At 39.0% G+C, this 20,090-nt stretch overlaps 1 protein-coding gene and 1 long non-coding RNA gene across 4 annotated transcripts in view; one reads left to right on the plus strand and one right to left on the minus strand.

Annotated features, from left to right (window-relative positions):
* Positions 1-20,090, plus strand: part of kcnma1a (potassium large conductance calcium-activated channel, subfamily M, alpha member 1a) — a 151,594-nt gene that overhangs the window by 90,599 nt on the left and 40,905 nt on the right. For 2 of the 3 annotated variants that reach the window (XM_046070605.1, XM_046070607.1), the window contains exons 6-16: positions 1,218-1,293; positions 2,043-2,118; positions 4,534-4,704; positions 6,500-6,591; positions 11,924-12,034; positions 12,160-12,265; positions 12,570-12,652; positions 12,763-12,832; positions 15,164-15,319; positions 15,836-15,945; positions 16,127-16,195. In XM_046070605.1, the coding sequence (XP_045926561.1) occupies positions 1,218-1,293; positions 2,043-2,118; positions 4,534-4,704; positions 6,500-6,591; positions 11,924-12,034; positions 12,160-12,265; positions 12,570-12,652; positions 12,763-12,832; positions 15,164-15,319; positions 15,836-15,945; positions 16,127-16,195 (1,120 nt within the window). Of the gene's footprint in view, positions 1-1,217; positions 1,294-2,042; positions 2,119-4,533; positions 4,705-6,318; positions 6,411-6,499; positions 6,592-11,923; positions 12,035-12,159; positions 12,266-12,569; positions 12,653-12,762; positions 12,833-15,163; positions 15,320-15,835; positions 15,946-16,126; positions 16,196-20,090 lie in introns of all 3 variants that reach the window. The other variant, XM_046070606.1, reaches the window with a different exon arrangement.
* Positions 14,581-20,090, minus strand: part of LOC123984027 — a 26,396-nt gene continuing 20,886 nt past the window's right edge. Inside the window, exon 3 of the long non-coding RNA XR_006828351.1 lies at positions 14,581-15,309. This is a non-coding gene — a long non-coding RNA (uncharacterized LOC123984027). The remainder of the gene's footprint in view (positions 15,310-20,090) is intronic.

Genomic DNA, 20,090 nt, shown 5'->3' on the forward strand with positions numbered 1-20,090 from the left:
ATAAAACAAACAACACAGATCTAGCTGTCTGTTTTAGCTCATGTGTCTGCAGCAGCGACCATCGATTTAACAGTATTTTTGTTGTAGTAGTTTCCTTTACAAGGAACTTCTAACGGTGTTGCAGTATCGTGGAGCATTTGTTTTTTGTTTTTTTTACAGTACTGAGGAGTCTTGCTTTCTTTTTTTTTAGTTCACCTGGAATTATCTCTTGTTATTTTCCGGAGGTGCTTTTGAAATACTAGGCCCTAAATATTTTCTCTCACTGATTTTAATTCCCATCTTGGCAAGAAGAAATAGGAATTAGTCGAAAACAATGATTCCTCCTAAACTGCTCGTGTACCGGCGTACACACAGCGATGCTAATTTGGATACCCTTCAAGAGACGTGGAGGCGAAAGAAGTCCTGTGGCGATCTTTTTCAGAATGGGTATAGGGTGAGGCAGGGCCATCATGGGCAGGAGGAAAAGGAAAGACAGACAGGACTGTATCATTCATTGTGGACCTGTTTACGGATTCTCTCTAACTGGGGTAAGGGGGTTAGTTATATGCATTATCGGGAGGTTTTGTTTAATAAATTGTTTAGTAGCAGTTTAATAATCCAGATCTTGAAATTAGAGTTGGTTGGTATTTGAAACATGTTTGCTGATAAACATATGGCCACTGTCTTATATGTTTGCAGACAGTAAACTGTTTGTAGAGATCATCTCAGTAGGAATTCACTTTTTGTCACACAAAGTGACATATACATGTTCCATGGGATCAGTCATTTTTTGTAAAAAGACAAAGAGACAGGTGTCGCATTCTTCTATAATCCCTAAACTATTGGATTCAGACTGAGTCTCGTGTAAAGTAGGCCACATTATGTTTCTCCTGACTTGTTTGAATGCGTAAATAATTCCAACACATCATCTAGAATAAAGTGTCTAGTTTTTTGTATCATCTTGTGTCTCCAAATTCAGCATCATATCGTGCTGTGCTCTGCTTAGGTGCTGTAGAAGAAAAAAACATTTGGACCATACTATGTGACTGAAGTGCTCATACATGTTGTTTACATTAAGATGTCTTTCTTCACAGCTGCCATTCTTATATTTCTCTACTGCCACTGTAAATATATTTTAGAAAACAACTTACTTGTGGATACATGCATTTCTATGAATGTAATGTGAGATTGTTGATAACCTGTTTTGTTCTGTGTCTCTGTCTTTTCTTTTCTAACAGGTTTAAGATTCCTCAGAGCACTAAGATTGATACAGTTCTCGGAAATCTTACAGTTCTTGAATATCTTGAAAACAAGGTAAGAATACAGCTGTCCTCGTTCATTCATAAGAAACACATCCAACTACAATAGCAGCTTCACTGTTACTACCACCCCAGTAGTGTCTAGAAATTGCAGGAACATTTAATTTTAAGTTCTGTCTATAATATGGAATTGTTAGAATATAGTATGTGTAGTAGAATGTGGCAGTAATTACTTACATTTATTTTTAAAATGTCTTAAGCACATTTTATAAAGTATCATAATTTTATGTTTAAGTTAATACAGATGTGTTTTATGATGCAATATAACTTTTTTTGTCACATAGTGTGTAAAAATAACACTATATATACACTAGTATACCCTAACTGTACAGGGGCATTAACAGTTTCCACACAAGAGCATGATAGTTTAGTCTCTGTAAATAATATTTCAAGAGTATGGTCTAGACCTGCTCTATATGAAAAGTGCAATCAGATGACTTTTGTTTTGAGTTGGCGCTATATAAATTAAAACTGAATTGAGAGGAAAGGTTTAGCCAGTGCCCCTCCTTTAGCATTATCAGGGATCTCCTTGGAAGTTAAATTTAAACTTTCAGTCCCATTCTGTATGTCATTGGGCTTTTATGTTCCTTTCCATCGACCAAATTATTGTTGATATATATGTCCATTATCGAAGTCCCAAATCCTGGCCATCAAGATTATTGTGAGTCATGTCAGGCTCTAGGCAAATTTCAGTTTTTCGGTCAATGTCTTTGAGAGTTTTATGGTTGTTCTTTTTCTGCGCAGCAATTCCATTAAGCTGGTGAACCTGTGTTCCATCTTCATAAGCACATGGCTCACAGCTGCTGGGTTCATACATTTGGTAAGTGGACAGATGCGAGGGCTAGCGCGATCTGGTGTTTAATGAGCCAGTGTGGGAGGTAACTGGCTAACTAACTGGTCCAATATAACTTTGACACATAGCGATTTTCAAAATCTGATTTAAAAACTAATTTATTATCATATAAGGTTTAGCTGACCTAAGACTGAATTGCAAGAAAGGACAGTGTAATGACATGTTTCACACTCTCTCAGGGAGGGATGCATTGATTCTTTTTCTCTCTCAATACAGATTTCAATAACTTAACTCATGCCATCTGCCAATACCTAGTACTGATCCGATACCAGTGCTCTTTTTTTCCCACTTTTAAAATCTGTACACCTCACTGCATGGAACTCATTCATTGGCTGGGCCTGAAATTACTCTCTCCTTCACTCATATATAATAGACACTTAATAGTTTACTCAGTAGTGAGCAGTAAATGACACTACTTTTTTGTTTCATTGTGGACATGAGCACTACAGTATAGTGGATGCATTGACACACTCAAATAAAAAGGCAGAGAGTGAATATAGTGCACTACTCTCACCAGCCACTTTATTAGGTACATATTGCTAGTACCGTTTTGGACCACTTTTGACTTCAGAACTGTCTTAATTCTTTGTGGCATACTTTCAACAAGGTGTTGGAAATTCCTCAGAGACTTTGGTCCATGTTGACATGATAGCATCACGCAATTGCTGCAGATTTGTTGGCTGCACATCCACAATGTGAATCTCCCATTCCACCAATTCCCAAAGGTGCTGTATTGGATTGAGATCTGGTGACTGTAGAGGCCATTGTGGGGCGCGAACTCATTGTCATGTTCAAGAAACCAGTTTGAGATGATTTGAGCTTTTTGACATGGTGCATTATCCTGCTGGAATTAGCCATCAGAAGATGGGTACACTGTGGTCATAAAGGGATAGACATGGTCAGCAACAATACTCAGGTAGGCTGTCGCGTTTAAATGATGCTCAATTGGTACTAAGGGGCCCAAAGTGTGCCAAAAGATATCCCCAACACCATTACACCACCAGCAGCCTGAACCGTTGATACAAGGCAGATCCATGCTTTCATGTTGTTTACACCAAATTTGACACTGCCATCTGAATGTTGCAGCTGAAATCGAGACTCATCAGACAAGACAATGTTTTTCCAATCTTCTGTAGTCCAATTTTGGTGAGCCTGTGCAAATTGAAGCCTCAGTTTCCTGTTCTTCACTGACAGGAGTGGCACCCAGTGTGGTCTTCTTCTGCTGTTGCCAATCTGCTTCAAGGTTTGACGTGTTGTGCATTCAGAGATGGTATTCTGCACACCTTTGTTGTAACGAGTGGTTATTTGAGTTACTGTTGCATTTCTGTCATCTCAAACCAGTCTGCCCATTCTCCGCTGACCTCTGACAACAACAAGACATTTTCATACATACAACTGCCGCTCACTGGATATTTTGTATTTTTTAAACCCTAGAGATGGTTGTGCGTGAAAATCCCAATAGAACATTGAATTCAAATATTGAAACCAGCCCGGTTTGAACTTTAGGTTTGCCTAAATGCATTGAGTCGCTGCCATGTGATTGGCTGATTGGCTATTTGTATTAACAAGCAATTGAACAGGTGTACCTAATAAAGTGCCTGGTGAGTGTATATATGTATAGTAAATAGGGAGTGATTTATTTAAAGTAACATGAGGCCAGAAATTGCAGTGGCACTAAATATTTGTAGTGCCACACTTAACTGTGATAACAGTTTGAAATGATTGAATGACTCATAGTTTAGACACAGAATTTTATAATAACACTGATAAAGGAACTGTATTTAATATGGATCTGGTAAAGTCTGACCTGCTTAATAAAGTCAGTATCAGCTGATACTGATCGTTGCATCCCAAGTATGCGTTAAAAAATTAAAGGAGGGTAAATTATGATGAACTGTCAGAAGGTAAACAACCTCCAATTCATATGTGAATAAATCAACTGTATTTCCAGAAAGATAAATTCAACTGAAACAAACATTTTGTGAATTTAAATCAAAGATTTATTCTACAGGAAAGAGACACACTTGTCTCCTCTCGACTCCTCGTTTTCTGTTATTATCTACTGTCAAACTGTCAAAACTAATTAGCATTGTGGGTAGAGTGTCATAAAGTACATATAGTAAAATACATTGTCTATTTGTAGCTCTGCTCAACAACCCATTTCAGCATCACTCTATTTTACCACTAGATGGTAGCCTAAGCTCATGGTAGCCCAGCTCATATACTGTAGAAAGAGTATAATGTATGACTCAGCAAAGACAAATGCATGAGCGCTTGTTGCTGGATTTAATCAGTCTTGATTAAATGGTTTTTACTGTTTACAAATTGGTGGTTGGAGTTATGTCTAATTGTTCATCCCTCCCTCTCCCATCTCCATTTTAGGTAGAAAACTCAGGGGATCCTTGGGAAAACTTCCAGAATTCCCAGTCACTTTCCTATTGGGAATGTGTCTACCTATTGATGGTGACGATGTCTACAGTGGGCTACGGGGATGTCTATGCAAAAACCACCTTGGGGCGCCTGTTTATGGTCTTCTTCATCCTTGGTGGTTTGGTAAAATCAGGCTTTTCTTTCTCACTTACTCCCCTTGTTCCCTCCTATATCCTGCCTGTCCCCATCAATAGACTGCATAAAACTGTTGGCAATGAGATGAAATCATAAATTAATAAAAAATTAATTTTGACTTTGATTATTATGTATTGTGTATGTATTTTATGATATTTTAGCATAGTGTTGTTTTTGAAATGTTAGAACTAAGTTGCCTGTACCAGTAAATGTTAGTTCTTTGTGATAGTGAAGTTGTATCCTTCTGTTTAGCCTACTGTATCTTGTCTACTGTAGTTACAGTTCCATGTATTCCTTGGTCCCCTCCCCTTATGTGTCAATCCCATATTTGTTTGATTAGAGTATAAGCTTTTGTCTGATAATGTTGTTACTGTTCTCTTAAAAGCAGTTGCGGTTTCAGGACTCCCCTCCTCCCGTGTCTCTTCCCACAATTCCAACAAACACAGGGGCAGGGAGATGATGCTTAGGCCAGCCTGACTGTTACCATAGCAACAGCAGCCTCCCAATCCGTCCTTCTCACCTTCCTCTGATCTAGCGTCCTGTTGGGCTACCACTAGTACAGCATCTAACAAACAAGCGTGAATGGGTGCACACACCTGTGAACACTCATACACACACACACACACACACACACACACACACACACACGCACACACATACTGAAGACCCCCGCCTCCTCCATCTTCTTTTACAAAAAAATGGAGGATCTGGCCAAATCACAGTTACTGTATTCTGTCTTTGGACAGCTATCAGTATGCACTGATGACCTGCAGCTGTGTGGATGTGTACCATGTTGTGGCCATGGTGATAGGTTGCGTGTTTTTCTCAGTGCTGAGAGCTCTGGAAGTCTTCAGGCTAGTACCTCAGTCTGCTTCCTATCACCAGGAGGGGCTAAATAATGACTTAAGTCTGGAGATATTTTAAAGCCAGGGATCACATTAAACTCACGTCATCTCACATTCTTCCCGGTAAATGTATAGGCACACTTTCCAAGCAAGATTTAAGTATGTATTTATTAGGATAAGGGTGCCTCTTTGTGTCTTTTTGTAGATGTAAGCCTAGATGAGTAGTGTGAGTACCCCATTGTTAGTTGGTAAAATAAACACAAACCTGTGCTAGGACAACCGGCTGTGAAACTTTGCAAAATGCATCCAGCTCATTTTCCAGCCCAACAAATGAGTCTTAATGTGTTTTGCAGCTGTGGACCATCAGGTGGGCCTATTCAAATCAACCTGCCAGATCATCTGTGTTTGTTGGACAAAACATGGCACATAGGTTTTAATTCTTCTTCAGCCTTTAAAAATATTTAGAGAAGATTTGGGTGCTATCACAGACTGAATATTAATCAGCTGTGCAAAATTCTTGCCCACTCACCAAACCTGTTCCTAAACCTTAACCTTTAAAAACTGGGGCTATTTTTTTCTTCTCAACAGCAAAAACAAGATTTCTTTTTTGGTATATGAAGAGGTCTCTCATTTTTGTGAAGTTTATCAAGTTCTCCCCCCTGAAATCTGGATTAATGCACCAGTTTCTCCACCGCCCAGTCTGCAGCGTAGTAGTCTCTTTTTTAGTCTCTTCTTCTGTCTTCTATCTTCTCCTTAGGCCATGTTTGCCAGCTACGTCCCTGAAATCATAGAGTTAATAGGAAACCGCAAGAAATATGGTGGTTCCTATAGTGCGGTTAATGGGAGAAAGTAAGTATTCCAGATGGTTCTGCTGTTTTTCTGTGTGCGGTAGAACCCTCTCTGCATGCCTTTTTCTTTTTTCTGTTCCATGCATGTAGGCCATGTTTGCTCGCTACGTGCCAGAAATTGCTGCTCTCATCCTTAATCGGAAGAAATACGGAGGGAGTTATAACTCGACACGAGGCAGAAAGTAAGTTGAAATCCAGACAAGGTGTGGTTGTGTGACTCAAGTCCCCCCCCCACCCCGAAGTTTATAGTTACTGGGGGTTAGTTAACTTGACTTCTTTAGAACAGTAAAGTTACTAGATAACGTCAAGTCACACTGCGTGACTGGAGACCTTGGCCATCAGGACACACATGTCCATGCCCCTTTACTCTCTCTTTTATTCTTATGTCTCTCTCAGTCTGTCCTAGTTGTCTTCTTCTTTCTATGACTACTTTTTTCTATATCTGCCTCTATCTGTCCCTCACTCAGAGCTTTCCTGAAGTCATTTGTGTGTCATTTCTTTGTCCTCCTTTAAACATCCTGTGTTGCGCTTTAATTTAATTTGGAAAATAGAGCTTTCATGACTACTACCCTCAAGACTTGCAGTATACTAACCCGTGGTGCTTCTATACAATATATCCGTGCACTGTGTGTTGTCCCATTTCTTAGTCTATTCAGATCCAGTCCCTTATTAATACAGTCTTGCCTAAAGTGATGAATTAGTACATAATCCATCAAAATGAAAGAAAATAGTCATGAAACCCCTACTATCCGCTTCTATAGGATTTTTTCCGCAAGAAAATAGAAAGATTTTAACCTCTGCAAGTGCATTATTATTGGTGGTCTTTTTAAGCATCATCAATCTCAATGACCATTGCAGGATATAATTTCTTTTCTTGTTACATTTTGCTTGAGTTTGTTTTGCATGTTTTATGGATTTTCTTTTCTTTGACTGCATCATATCTGGCATGTTCTGTATGACCTGCAGTCTTGTGGCTTTTTCATTGATTGCGAACTCCATGAAAACGCCATCCTCCTGTTGTCTGTCACCGCTAGCCCATCGCATCATCAATGCTTGACATAACTCTGGCCCTGATCTTCAGTCAGCTCCCACACCCTGAATGCTGGATGCCTCGCTCCCATTGGAGGCTCTCAATTGCTTTTGGCTTGCTTTGCCTGCTTGGTTCTTGGTGCTCGCCTGGTTCTCGTGTTTGTGTGGTGGTGGAGTTTGTCTCCAGAGGCTTTTGTTATGTAATTATATGTGTAATTGGCCTCTCACAGCAGAGGCTCCAGTGCACTGTGAAGTATGTGTGACACTGTGGTCATTTTACTGTTTGTACATGATTACCACAGTTCTTATTGTGCAGTACTGTTCTCCTCCCCTCGTGGCTCAAACCTTACTGATATTCAGCACACAGATTTATTTTAATCCAATTGTGGTGTGTCCAGAACAGGGAGGGTAGACTTCTTATTTTCCTTTATTCTCTTTTCTTCTCATTTTCTTCTCTGACACTCAACATCTACTACTTCTTCCACTTCTCTTTCTCATTCTATTTCCCTTTTCCAGCCTTACTCCCATCCGTTTCAGTCACTCTGTTCAGCGGTGCAGATTCTAGGGAGTCAGCAGTAGAACGAGCCATTAGAAAAAAGCCTTTGTTCGATAATGTTTGCCTGTCATTGAGATAAGATTGATGAAATGTTATGTTTGGCCAGTGACCTTAGCCCAGATTCACAGATGGGTGTTGAGAGAAGCCCTTGTCAAAACCGAGGATAGTTTCTCCCACACACTTTATTTTCTCCTTCCATACCCCCTTCCATTTCTCTTTCTGGTTAGACATACAGTGCAAACACATGGTAACAATCAGAACATACCCACCAAACAAGCAGGCTTTGAGTGGCACTAGGCTCTTTGCTTAATCATTTAGATATGTGTGTGTTTGGTGTTTGCATGTATAGGACGTGACACGTAGACAAAACCGGTTTGTCATGTGGGTTTAGGATTGCCGTCGGGGTTCAGTCATTTAGCAGCTGTCAGCACAAAAAAAGTCTATCATGGAAATAAGATTAGGAGATTACAAGTATCTGACTGATTACAGAGCTCACAAACAATGAGGTCATGATACATTGTGAACTATTTTAAATACAACCCGTATTTGATCTTGCCTGGGCGCTGTCATTTGAAACAGGCCTTGAAGGTTATTTGGAAGTGACAGGGACTCACATTGGATCCATGCTGAATTTCTGTTTTATGATGCTAGTGTTGCTTATAGTACTCTGTGCAGCGTAGCATACACCCATGAGTGCAGTGACAGCACTCAGCCTGTGTATGCTGATATAATAATGACAAGTGTTGCATTCTGTTGGCGCCCACTACACTTGGGGCTCTGTGGTTTCCATTATGGCTCTATGGTTTCCATTAGCCCCAACTTCAATAGAGGGGTTGGCACGGAAACTGGGTTCAACCCTGCCTGAACTCTGACATACACCTTTGAAATTCATCTGTAAAGGGTAGCAACTTGTGTGCGTGAAGGCCCACAGACTCCAGACTTCTACACTATCAGGCATTAACACACACTTACATAATTTTAATATGCATATCTGGCAAAGTTTCCGAAGACATAGTATTGAACTGTAAAGACAAAGTGTACTATATATATACCTGAACACTTAATTCTGTCAAGCATATAATCACTACACATGGCCTCTGTGATTCTTGATGTTAATTACAGGAGATGCTATTTCACTTAATATTGTTGCTTAAAAATTCCCTGAAAGATAATACAAAAATAAAATGAGACTAAGTTGCAAAAATTACAACATTTTAACAATGATTTGCAGTAAATTGCATCACTGACCTAAGGATTAGAGCAGTACCGACGGAGTGACCTCTGTTGCTGATGTTTGAGCTCTGTTTGTTCATTTTGTATTCAGTGCATCCCTAGTGATATCCAGGGATGTTCCCTGACTGCATGTTTTCTGTGCACGTTCTGCAATACCCCTTTGCATTTAATGTTTAATTGTGTTACACATTTTTTTTGTTTATGAGTTAATGTGTATGTTTTTTGTAAAACAAAAAAAAGTATTCTATTTTTTGTTTTGTTCAATTTTTTTTAATTATGTCTTTAGTTTAAGCTATACTGTACAGTCAGGTTAAAGATGAATTGAATTTAGAAATGGTTAAATTACCTATGACAGATGATATAATATGAAGAAAAGATTCTTATATCCCATTTAACAACCCAGTGATCTCAGCGTTCAGTTTGATGGCACATGTAAAGAAGGAAAAGAGGCATGCTAACTTTAATGATGTCTATTAAGTGAAGAATAACATCTCAACAATATTTACGTCTTAAATACAGACAAATTAGTTTGTCTCAAATTAGTGGCTTATTCAGGGGAAAAACTAAGTTTCAAACATGAGAAAGAATATTTTGCTTTGCTGATAAATCACCTACTTAATGTGAAAGACAGCACCACATGCGCTTTTGTGAGGGTGTGAATGTGTGGGCACATGTGCATTTTCCTTTGTACATGCATTTCAATGTGTCCGAGATTCATAACCTAATGTTGGATCCACACTAACCAAATAATGCAGCATATAAATCCATACAGTGCCTCTATTCCCAGTATCCAGATGCCCTTCGGAAAACATGAGTGATGTTTTTCGTCTATTGACATGAGAGAAATCTTGAGCCAAATACTGCCGGCTGCCCACAGACATCTCAGCTCATCAGCTTATAAGACCACACAGCCCTTTGCTCAACTCTGGCCAACCATGCAATCATGGCTGCTCATTAGATTCTCTTAAAGTACAGAGGCGACATCTGTGAAGACCATTATGTCCTGCAACATCCACAAACTGCCATTCTCTCAATATGTCTGTCACATTACTTTGCCAAGTCCCCTTCAGTTCAGCCCAACCCGGTCCATCTGGTACAATATAGGAGGAACACTCAGTGATCTGGACTATGGTTCTCATCAAACATCAATAAATATCTCTGTTTCCTTTAAACCTGCCAAACTGAGTCAGATTCCAGTAATGTTCTATACAATTTTAGACGTCAAGGTTAATGTGTTAGCCAGAGTTTGTGTATAAAAGCATTATAATGGATTGAACGGACAGATCGGGTTTGATGATACAAACTTGAACAGTGAAAAAATATGTGTTTTTTATTATATATTTTATTATATTTAAGTAACCTAATACTTTTAGTGTTAAATGCAAAGCAGTGCCCAGGCACTCCAAACTTAAGTGGTTCATTTGTCTCCTGGCACATCCTGCTAAGTAGTGGATAAAGCCATTGTCATTACACAGATTGCCTTACAGGTCTCTATAGGGTAATTAGGGTGTCTGCCGAGTGTCCACACTAATCCATGTCAATATAAGTCTGGATTCTACTAAGCATGTTTGGATTTCTCATTTAGGGGTTTGGCAATAAGACTTGGTGACATTTAACTTTAACTCCGGAAGGGTATCTCAACTTACCACAGTACAAAAGTAGCATATAAAGTTTCTTAAATGCACTAGATTAGTGTGATTAAATTGCCCATCATAGCCATATTATAGTTGAATACTGATACTAATGGAGTTATTAGCATTACTTTCTAAGAGTTTTTAATAACTTCTACTACGTTAAAGGACTTATAACAGTGCTACAATAATATTAAACGAGTAAGAAATCTTCAAACCTTAACTGTTTAAAGACAGTGACTGATACATAATGCTGGAATTGTAATGATTACCTTCAGTTCTGGGACACTAAAACATAATATTTACAGAAGCACCACAGTAACCATTCATTCTGCCCAAATGACTGTCATCTCATAGTTGGTACTACTGTGAAACTGACCTGTGAACTTGATCACTCTGGCCTGCAGTGCAGTCAGAGGACAAACAGGGACACAACCTCAACTCAGAAATCATTCCAATCTGACCTCTTAGTTCCTTCCTGCCATAATCAGCCCTGTGCACCATCTGACAGATCCTTCTGCTGTAATGCACCTCATGTTTTGCCAGGGGACCTGTCAAATACTCTGAGGTCCTGTTTAGAATTTGTGTCAACTACAGGCCTCCAAATCACTTTGAACGTTTTTGGTAATGTTCTGTATAAAAGCACAAGCATATTGATGTACATGTCTTTGTCAACATCCATTCAGCTCACAAAGGGGTGGTTTGGCTGAAGGGACCATTTTTATATTGGGAACGGATGACAATCCAACCACTGTGGGCTGTGTGATTATATCTTAGATTTTCTAAAGTGGCTCAGAGTTGAGTGTTTGATTGCACTTGTCGTGCAGAATTTAACCACTTCCATTATATGAGGGAAAATATTCACTTTAATGGCAAAAAAAGATATAATTCAGTTACTTGTTTGCTTTGAAAAAACATTTCTTGTATGTATATATTTTTTTCAGTCCATATTTGAGTTAGATGCTTTCGAGAGTGCTTTCGTTTGACTGATTATCTTTTGGAGACATGCCAGTGTCTGAAGTGATTTATCTTGCCCACTCAAGATGATTTCTTCCCCCCTTCCAGGCATATTGTGGTCTGTGGTCATATTACCCTCGAAAGTGTCTCCAACTTCCTCAAAGACTTCCTACACAAGGACAGGGATGATGTCAATGTAGAAATTGTTTTTCTCCATAAGTAAGTTAATTTTTTCTTCCTCCCCATGTGTAGGATAGCAGATGACAGTGTTTGTAACAATGCATAGTAAGACTGTATATACTCATACATGCACTAACCCTTCTCCTCATTTCTCTTTGTACTAGTATTTCCCCTAATCTTGAGCTGGAAGCCTTGTTCAAACGCCACTTTACCCAAGTAGAGTTCTACCAGGGATCTGTTCTCAACCCTCACGACCTGGCCAGAGTGAAGGTAAAGTGGGTCACAGGACTGTTGGAGTGATGAAATCAAATAAAAAGTGTAAAATTCCTTTTGGTAAATCAATTTTTTTGGGGTTGTGCAAAAACATAAAATTGTAGGTATAGAAAGCAGAGGACAACAATGACCATATAGGGAGATCCATTTCAGTATTTTTTTTCTTAAACAAATGGATAGAGACAGAAGAGACAGACAGAAGAGAGAAAGACACAGTTTGTTAGAAGCACTGTGCATGCTAATAAATATTGACATGTACTATAATGTTAACATATATGTTTCTTTGGTCCTTTACACATAGATCGAGTCAGCAGATGCCTGCTTAATCCTAGCCAACAAATATTGTGCAGATCCAGATGCTGAAGATGCCTCTAACATCATGAGGTTTGTATCCCATGAACTTTTAAATCACTTGAAACTGACTAGATAAGGTTACATTGTTACAATGTTACATTTTGACTGTTCAATGTGTCTGCCTGTTTTCCATCTTCAAGGGTTATTTCGATCAAGAACTACCATCCTAAGATCAGAATAATCACACAGATGTTACAATATCACAACAAGGTAAGATGTTTTGGTGCCCTGTGATATAAAAGATTGCTTCAACTCATTTTGATTGCTCTCTATCCTCCGTCACAAGGCAGAAGGTGTATGACGGGGCAGACTTCGGCATTTATGATCCTAGAAGTCTGAGAATAGAAGCTCTTTCTCAGCCTTTCAGTGCTGGATTGATATATTCAGTACCTTCTTCCTGGCCATGGCAGGGAGAAATGGCCATTATCCGGGTGGTTGGGATCCTTAATGATTCTCCTAGCCTTATTCTTGCAGCACCTGTATGTTCAGCCGTACTAACCAGTCTTTGCAGGGACTTGCAGCCCTGTCTGGTGTTGTTATTGTATCAGGCATTGATCTTCCTTGTCAGGATGCTTTCAATGGTTGGTGCATATGAGGGGATACACAGAATTTCCTCAAGTGTCCACCAAAGCTGTGTTGTCAGCAAACTTGATCATGGTAGTGGAGTCAAGAATGGCTACACATTTATGTGGCTACAGGGAGTACAGCATGGGGCTCAAAACGCAGCCCTGTGGTGCTCCAACTGTAGTCGGTAAACAGCAATCTCACTTAGCTCCCTTTCTTATATAGGTGAGATAGTCAGTTGGGACTGTAAGCAAACTCTAGTGGGATACTGAGAAGCAGATGTAACCCATGACCAGCTGTTCAAAGTTCTTCATTACTACTGAGAGGAGTACCACTGGGTGGTAGTCATTCACTCAGACTGGTTTTGTGTTCTTGGGCACAGGATTGGTGGTGGACTCTTTGAAGCACGTGGGTATGACAGACTGAGCCAGGGACAGGTTTAATATTATTGTGAACACTGGCGCTAGCTTGTAAGATAGAACTTCACGAGGGCGGGAGGGTGGGGTCTTGTAATATGTTGTAGTTCTTAGACCTTGCCACATGCCTCTGGGAATGCCCTCCTGCAATTGTAGTTCCACTTTGTTCCTGTAGTTCCTTTTTCCTCCTTTATTGCTCCTCTAAAAGGTTTTGTTCCCTTGTAGCGCAGTCAGTATATTGATGGAAGTCACAAGAGTAGTGTGCTGCATGAGTTGGTTTTCATCATTGAGTAATTCATAGCAACAAATGTCATCCGAACGACCCCTTCAAGGGTCCTTCACTCCATTGTCCACACACTTTCTTGACTCCATAAGGATTGATATCATCTCAGTTTTTAGAGTGAGGAAATAATAGATCTGCACTTAAGATAGAGGTACTAAAACACCTGCCAATGTGTGTGGCTCATTGTAACTGTGTGTAACTGTATTTCATACAACATGACAATTAATGCAAATATGGACATGCAAAAGTAGTAGGAAATGCTAAAGTAATGATTTATTATAAAATGACTGCCTTTTAAGCAGATTGAAATTGCTTTATAATAATTCAATAATTCAAGTAAAAGTTTGTCATTTTAGGAAATAATGCTTACCGGTATTCTAAACACAACATTTAGAATTATACATTATTATTATTATTATTATTATTTTACATTATTATGTCCTGCTATTTCTGAGCTGGGATCAGTAACTTCCTCATGTCTCTGCTGGTTGCCTGGTAACTGAGTGAAACTCAGAGTTTGTCTTGACACATGTATTTACATTGCCTGGTAAACTATTTACATGTCAAGACAGAGCCAGGCTAGCTGTTACCAATGGCCCATCCAGACTTTCTTGACTGGGGTGACCCAAGTGGGACACTGACTTGCAGGGGTTGCAATTTATTTCTGAAGCACTTTTTGTTATATTTGTTGGAATTCTCATTATAATCCGACAGCAATTAATAAATCAAATGTTGTGACACAAAAAATACAGAGTCTGTGGCTGTCGCAGGACTGTAATAACAGTTTATTCTGTCCGAATGCAACCAACGTACCTACCTGCCTACCTGTGCACACCCGAGCACTCTTTTAGCATGAAAATATGTTTTGGGGGATTCCCTTGCTAGTTTCTCCAGTGTTGCCTATCCTCAAAAAGAAAAAAAACAATGCACATTGAAAAATAGTCGTGTTATAAATAAATAAGCTAATAATAATAATAACAACAACAATAATAATAAATAAGCTTGTGTGGACAAAATATTGTATTAACAAAAATGTGGGGGAAAAATGTGGAAACCGTCAAATCTACAATACAAATGTCTTACAGAAAATGTGCTACAATGGAATGCCAGAAAAGGCATTTACCATGCAGACATGGGTATCAATCTTCTCATCTAAAGCTAACTTTCCGCCAGAGACCAAATAAGTATATTTCCCACAATTTTGAAGTATTCCTTAATATGAATCATTTGCTCAGTTTTCTGTGTCTTGTGACCTCTTCTGTCTGTCTTGCGATGAAGGCCCATCTGCTGAACATTCCAAGCTGGAACTGGAAGGAGGGTGACGATGCTATCTGCCTGGCTGAGCTGAAGGCAGGCTTCATAGCCCAGAGCTGTCTGGCCCAGGGCCTGTCGACCATGCTAGCCAACCTCTTCTCCATGAGATCCTTTATTGAGGTAACACAGAGGACAAAATTAACTTGGCTTGTCTCAGTTACTGCTTCTAAACAGTCTGAAGTAATGAATGAATTCTCACATTACATTTTTGTAAATTAGATGATTTATTAAGGGGATTGGAGGTGAGGTTACTATAAGTGGATACAGTACTCTACTGACAGATGGACTAGATCTATCAAACACACTACATTCCCCCAGAAATTCTGACATCTCTGTCCAGAGAAAGACTTCCAATAGAGTGTTTTCAGTCATTCTGGCACATCATATTTTACTGTGACATTTCATACGGAATCTGTTCAGTGTTTCTGTGGCTCAAAATTGAAGAGGTGCTTGTCTCTATCAAAGAACTGTTCTCATGTCATAAAGATGATGGATCAGCTTATAATGACCAGGCTGATGTTGTGCCGCGGAATGTCTGCAGACCACATTGGGCTGCTATTGGAAGGAAAATAGTGTTTGTTTTTTTCTTTCTTTTTTATCCTCACATGTGACATTTCCATGCTTGTTTTTTGTCAGATTGAGGAGGACACATGGCAGAAGTATTACCTAGAAGGAGTGGCTAATGAGATGTACACAGAGTATTTGTCCAGTGCCTTTGTGGGCCTCTCCTTCCCCACTATCTGTGAGTAAGTATCACTCTTTCCCCACTCAGCAAGCCCACCGTCAGTGGTAGGTAGCTAACAATTCTGAGATGAAGGGAAACAGGTCTCTGTGGGGAATGTAAAGATATGAATTTCAAATGTGTTTGAACACATCAGTCATTTTCTTATATACTGCTCTCCTCTAATGACTGCGCTTGTTTTACAGGCTGTGTTACGTGAAGCTGAAGCTTTTGCTCATTGCCATCGAATACAAGTCTGAGCAGAGAGAGAGCAGGTTTGTAGATTGGATCTTTCTTCTAGTAACATCCGGTACAAATGTGGTAAAAGTAAACTGCTGTGTGACTGGCTTCAAGTGGATCTTCTAATAAAATGTCTTATATTTCCCCCCATATCCTCTTTGCAGCTTTAATCGCAGTTGATGTTGATATTACAGTTGATGACATTAAGTTGGTGAATGATATGAATAATAGCCTGCTGATATGAGTTACCTTTTCAAGTGTATGCTTACTAGGTTCAATTTGCTTCTAAAAAACTAAATGTACAATACCTTACTTAATGACAGGGACTTGTACATACAGTGACACAACTAGAAAGCACTCAAAGAGCACATACCTCTGCCAAGGCTGCACAGTCTGTCACTTTCCACAAAATATATTTGGCAAGCAAATAAACAAGACTGAAATACTGATTGTTCATTGTTGGTGGAAGTAACTAAATAGCCACAAGTCTGATAGTTTCACCAATCCTCGCAGGTATGCAGGAGGAGTATATGTAAATATACTGGAACAACATCACATTTACTGCCCTTTTTTGATTATATTGTGCTGTCAATTCACAGATAAACAACCAATTTGCTGCACATTTGAATTTCATGTCATGTGTTTCCTTAACTTGATTCTACGGTGTCTTTGTTCAGTCTGTATGATAACCACTAACTCTACATCAGTGGCAGTGTTACCGACAATAACAACATCAAATCCTACTTTTCAGTAATCTCTATTGCCAAATCCCACCCACCGTTCCCCATTCACCCGTGTCAAATGTTTTTGAGTACTGGCAAGGTTGCACAGCAAATGATGGTCATTTTGAAATTACAAGCTAAAGTCAAACTTAATAATATTACTTTGACAGGTGAACTTAGTTATATATTTGATCACACTGTAGAATGTATCCAAATTTTTGTCTGTGGTCTTAATTATTTCAAAATAGTTTAGTTATTGAAAATACATTTTTGAGCACACTATTACTTTTAAGGATTTTGAGGATACCACACAAGGGCATATAGCTTTTTTCTAGGAAATGTACTGCCACAATTTTCAGTGCCATTTAATTTAATCATGCCCTTGTCAAAAGATAAGCACCATTAAAATCAAACAGAATCTTTTAGTAAACAATAACTTTTAGGTGCAGGGACTTCACCATCAGACAAACATGAAATAACTGAATTATGTGCCTGTGCATAGTACTAAATGGGCAGAGAAACATTAGTAACCATTCTCCTCTTCTTTTATGTTCATGATAACTGTTTGATTTGAGATTTTTTCTTGTTGTTTGCAGAAGCCGAAAGCGGTATGCCCTCTACCTTATCTTACTTCCAAAGTTCCACCCAATCTCCACCACTTTAAAGCTTCTGACTTTGGGAGTTTCCCCAAGGATATTTTTCCAAACCCTATCTCACAGGCCTCTTTTTCTAACTTTTTTTATGGTGTCCCTTGTGCTTAATGCACTAACTTCTTTGCAGGCAGAGAGAGGATAGATAAATTGGACATGTTTGTAGAAGTGCTGTTTCTTTGTCTTTTCTGTTGTCGGTGTACCAAGGCCAAACGCTCACCCTCTCCATATCTACCTCTTATTTGATCTTTTTAGTTTTGTCCTTTACCAGTCCTTTGCTTAGTTTATTTCTCTCACTTTCAGTTCTTTTTCATTGTGGCTCAGTTGTTACCCTACTGTACGTGAGCTTTGCCAAACTGATTATTCCACTCATTGTGTTTTTAAACCATTGACAGAACATTACGTAATGGTTCTTTGACTCAGAATAGAGGGAGGAGTTTGTATACACACATCTTAGACCTCAGACGTGGTGTCGATAAGCACTGATAATCTGTTGTTCTAAATTTTGTATTTATTCTTGAAATAATTTCACTGATTATCTGCAATTGCTGTAGGCAGTGGCTGATATAACAGCATGACTTTTTCTTCATGGGTTTATTACACCAGCAGCACCTCACCAATCTTTGTTTTCTCTTCATCATTTCACATAGTAGGAAAGGCATGGAGCTGTTGAATTTGGATAGCATTAAGTTTATCCAAACTGAAAGTTAATAACCATAGGCTACAATGTTCACAAGTGCCCCTCATTTCACGTTTGCATTCCATCACTGTCTCATGTTCTCAGTGCTATATGTGGATCCATATGTGCATGTATGTGTGTCTGCGTGTGATGACCTTGAGAGGGAGAGGCTGTGTGTGAATGTGTGTGCGCGTGTGCATCTTTGTCTGTCTCAGCCACTATGTACAGTCATGCTTGTGCGTCTCTCGAGTAGATGTTCTTAAGTGAGGTCACTTCCTGTCAGTTTGGTGTTTGAGAAACAATCCAACTGCACAGAAGTTACTGCAACCGTCTGCATCTACGTACTTGTCCCTATATCTGTACTGCAGTGGCTATGCCTTTCAGTTTGATTATTGTCTCCTTCATGCTGTTTAGTAGCTGCATGCTATGACACTCTCACATAAGGTGTTTGATGCCTGCCTTGTTGCTCACAATATGAGGTTTTGATGCTTTTTAAGCTCCTATTCACCAGTTTGCACCCGAGCGAAGAAAAATGTCTTAGATAGATACACCTGGAAAATCTCAGATTTGGGCAGCAATGTTTGTGGAACTGTCTTGATTTGATCTGTTTGTTTCATTTATTTTCACTAAAGAGCATGCCAGGCATAATGCCTGTTTACTTCTCTGGGGGCCATTCAATCTGAGTGAATGTTAGTTGCTATTTTACTTCTTGCAAAGAAAAATGTGGAAAGTGCAATCTGATCTGCATGACCAGTGCAATTTGATCACAGCCCGATATATGGATTCAATTGCTCCCTTAATATTTTTGTTTATTTTCTCCAATGTAGCCTTTTCCAGAGCCCAGAGGAAAGATGTAGTAGGGTAGATGTACTACTTCACTTCTGCCCCGAGTCTACACAAATGACATACATAAAAATCGATTCCTAAAAGTAACATACAAAGATCTGAATCAAGTTGGTAAGAATGACATTGCCCCAACACTGACTATAGTTTTGTGAGCCATATGATAGGTGTTATCGTCACAAATTGACACCAGTTTAAAGTAAAGTTTAAAACAGAGTAAATGAGAAAAGAAGAAGAAAATATTAATCATCTTTCATCTGGGCTCGTATTTTGAAGGAGTGTGACCCTTAAAGGTTTGTGGGTTCAGTGTTTTGATTTCTTAGTTCACACTCACATCATTGATGATTGTTGCCCACAGGTAACCATTAATGACCAGGGTGTGCGTGTGTGAGCGTACAGTATGTGTGTGTGGTGTCTACTCTTTGTCTCAGTCTAATTAATGGGGAATGATACAGCCAGTCGCTTAAGTGGGTGTTAAATTGAGTCCCACTCAAAAATGGTTTGATTAATATATCCCGTGATATTTATCTTTAGTGCAGCTGGTTTACAGCGTGCTGTAAGAATTTTTTATTATAGTTGTGTATTTAAATATAGATATATTGAATATATTATTCATAACTTTTAAAGCATATGCTATATATAAATATTGACCTAGTTGGACATGCATAATAATTATTTTCACACTATAATTCAGCAGAACAGGGTCGCTTCTGATTTTAAGGGGACTTAATCCACCTTTGGACTTTACTATACCAATTTTATTTTTTCTAGAGCAATCCTATAGACTATAGTAGAGTCACTGAGAAGAATCAGCCTAGTATCGACAAGAAAAGGAGCTGTTCATTCCCTTGCATCCCACTGTCAAATACTAACAAAAATAACAACACCTACTGTACATTCTCTGTACTACAGCCATGTCTCAGTGGCCATCATAACATTTGTTTTTACTAGATGACTGTATCTGAATGCTGAGACTAAAACCACTCCATGGCCATAATTTTAATTCTTTCTGCCCCTTGTCCCTTTACTCGTACCA

This window comes from Micropterus dolomieu, linkage group LG15, assembly GCF_021292245.1.
Source record: "Micropterus dolomieu isolate WLL.071019.BEF.003 ecotype Adirondacks linkage group LG15, ASM2129224v1, whole genome shotgun sequence".
Classification (NCBI taxonomy): Eukaryota; Metazoa; Chordata; class Actinopteri; order Centrarchiformes; family Centrarchidae; genus Micropterus; species Micropterus dolomieu.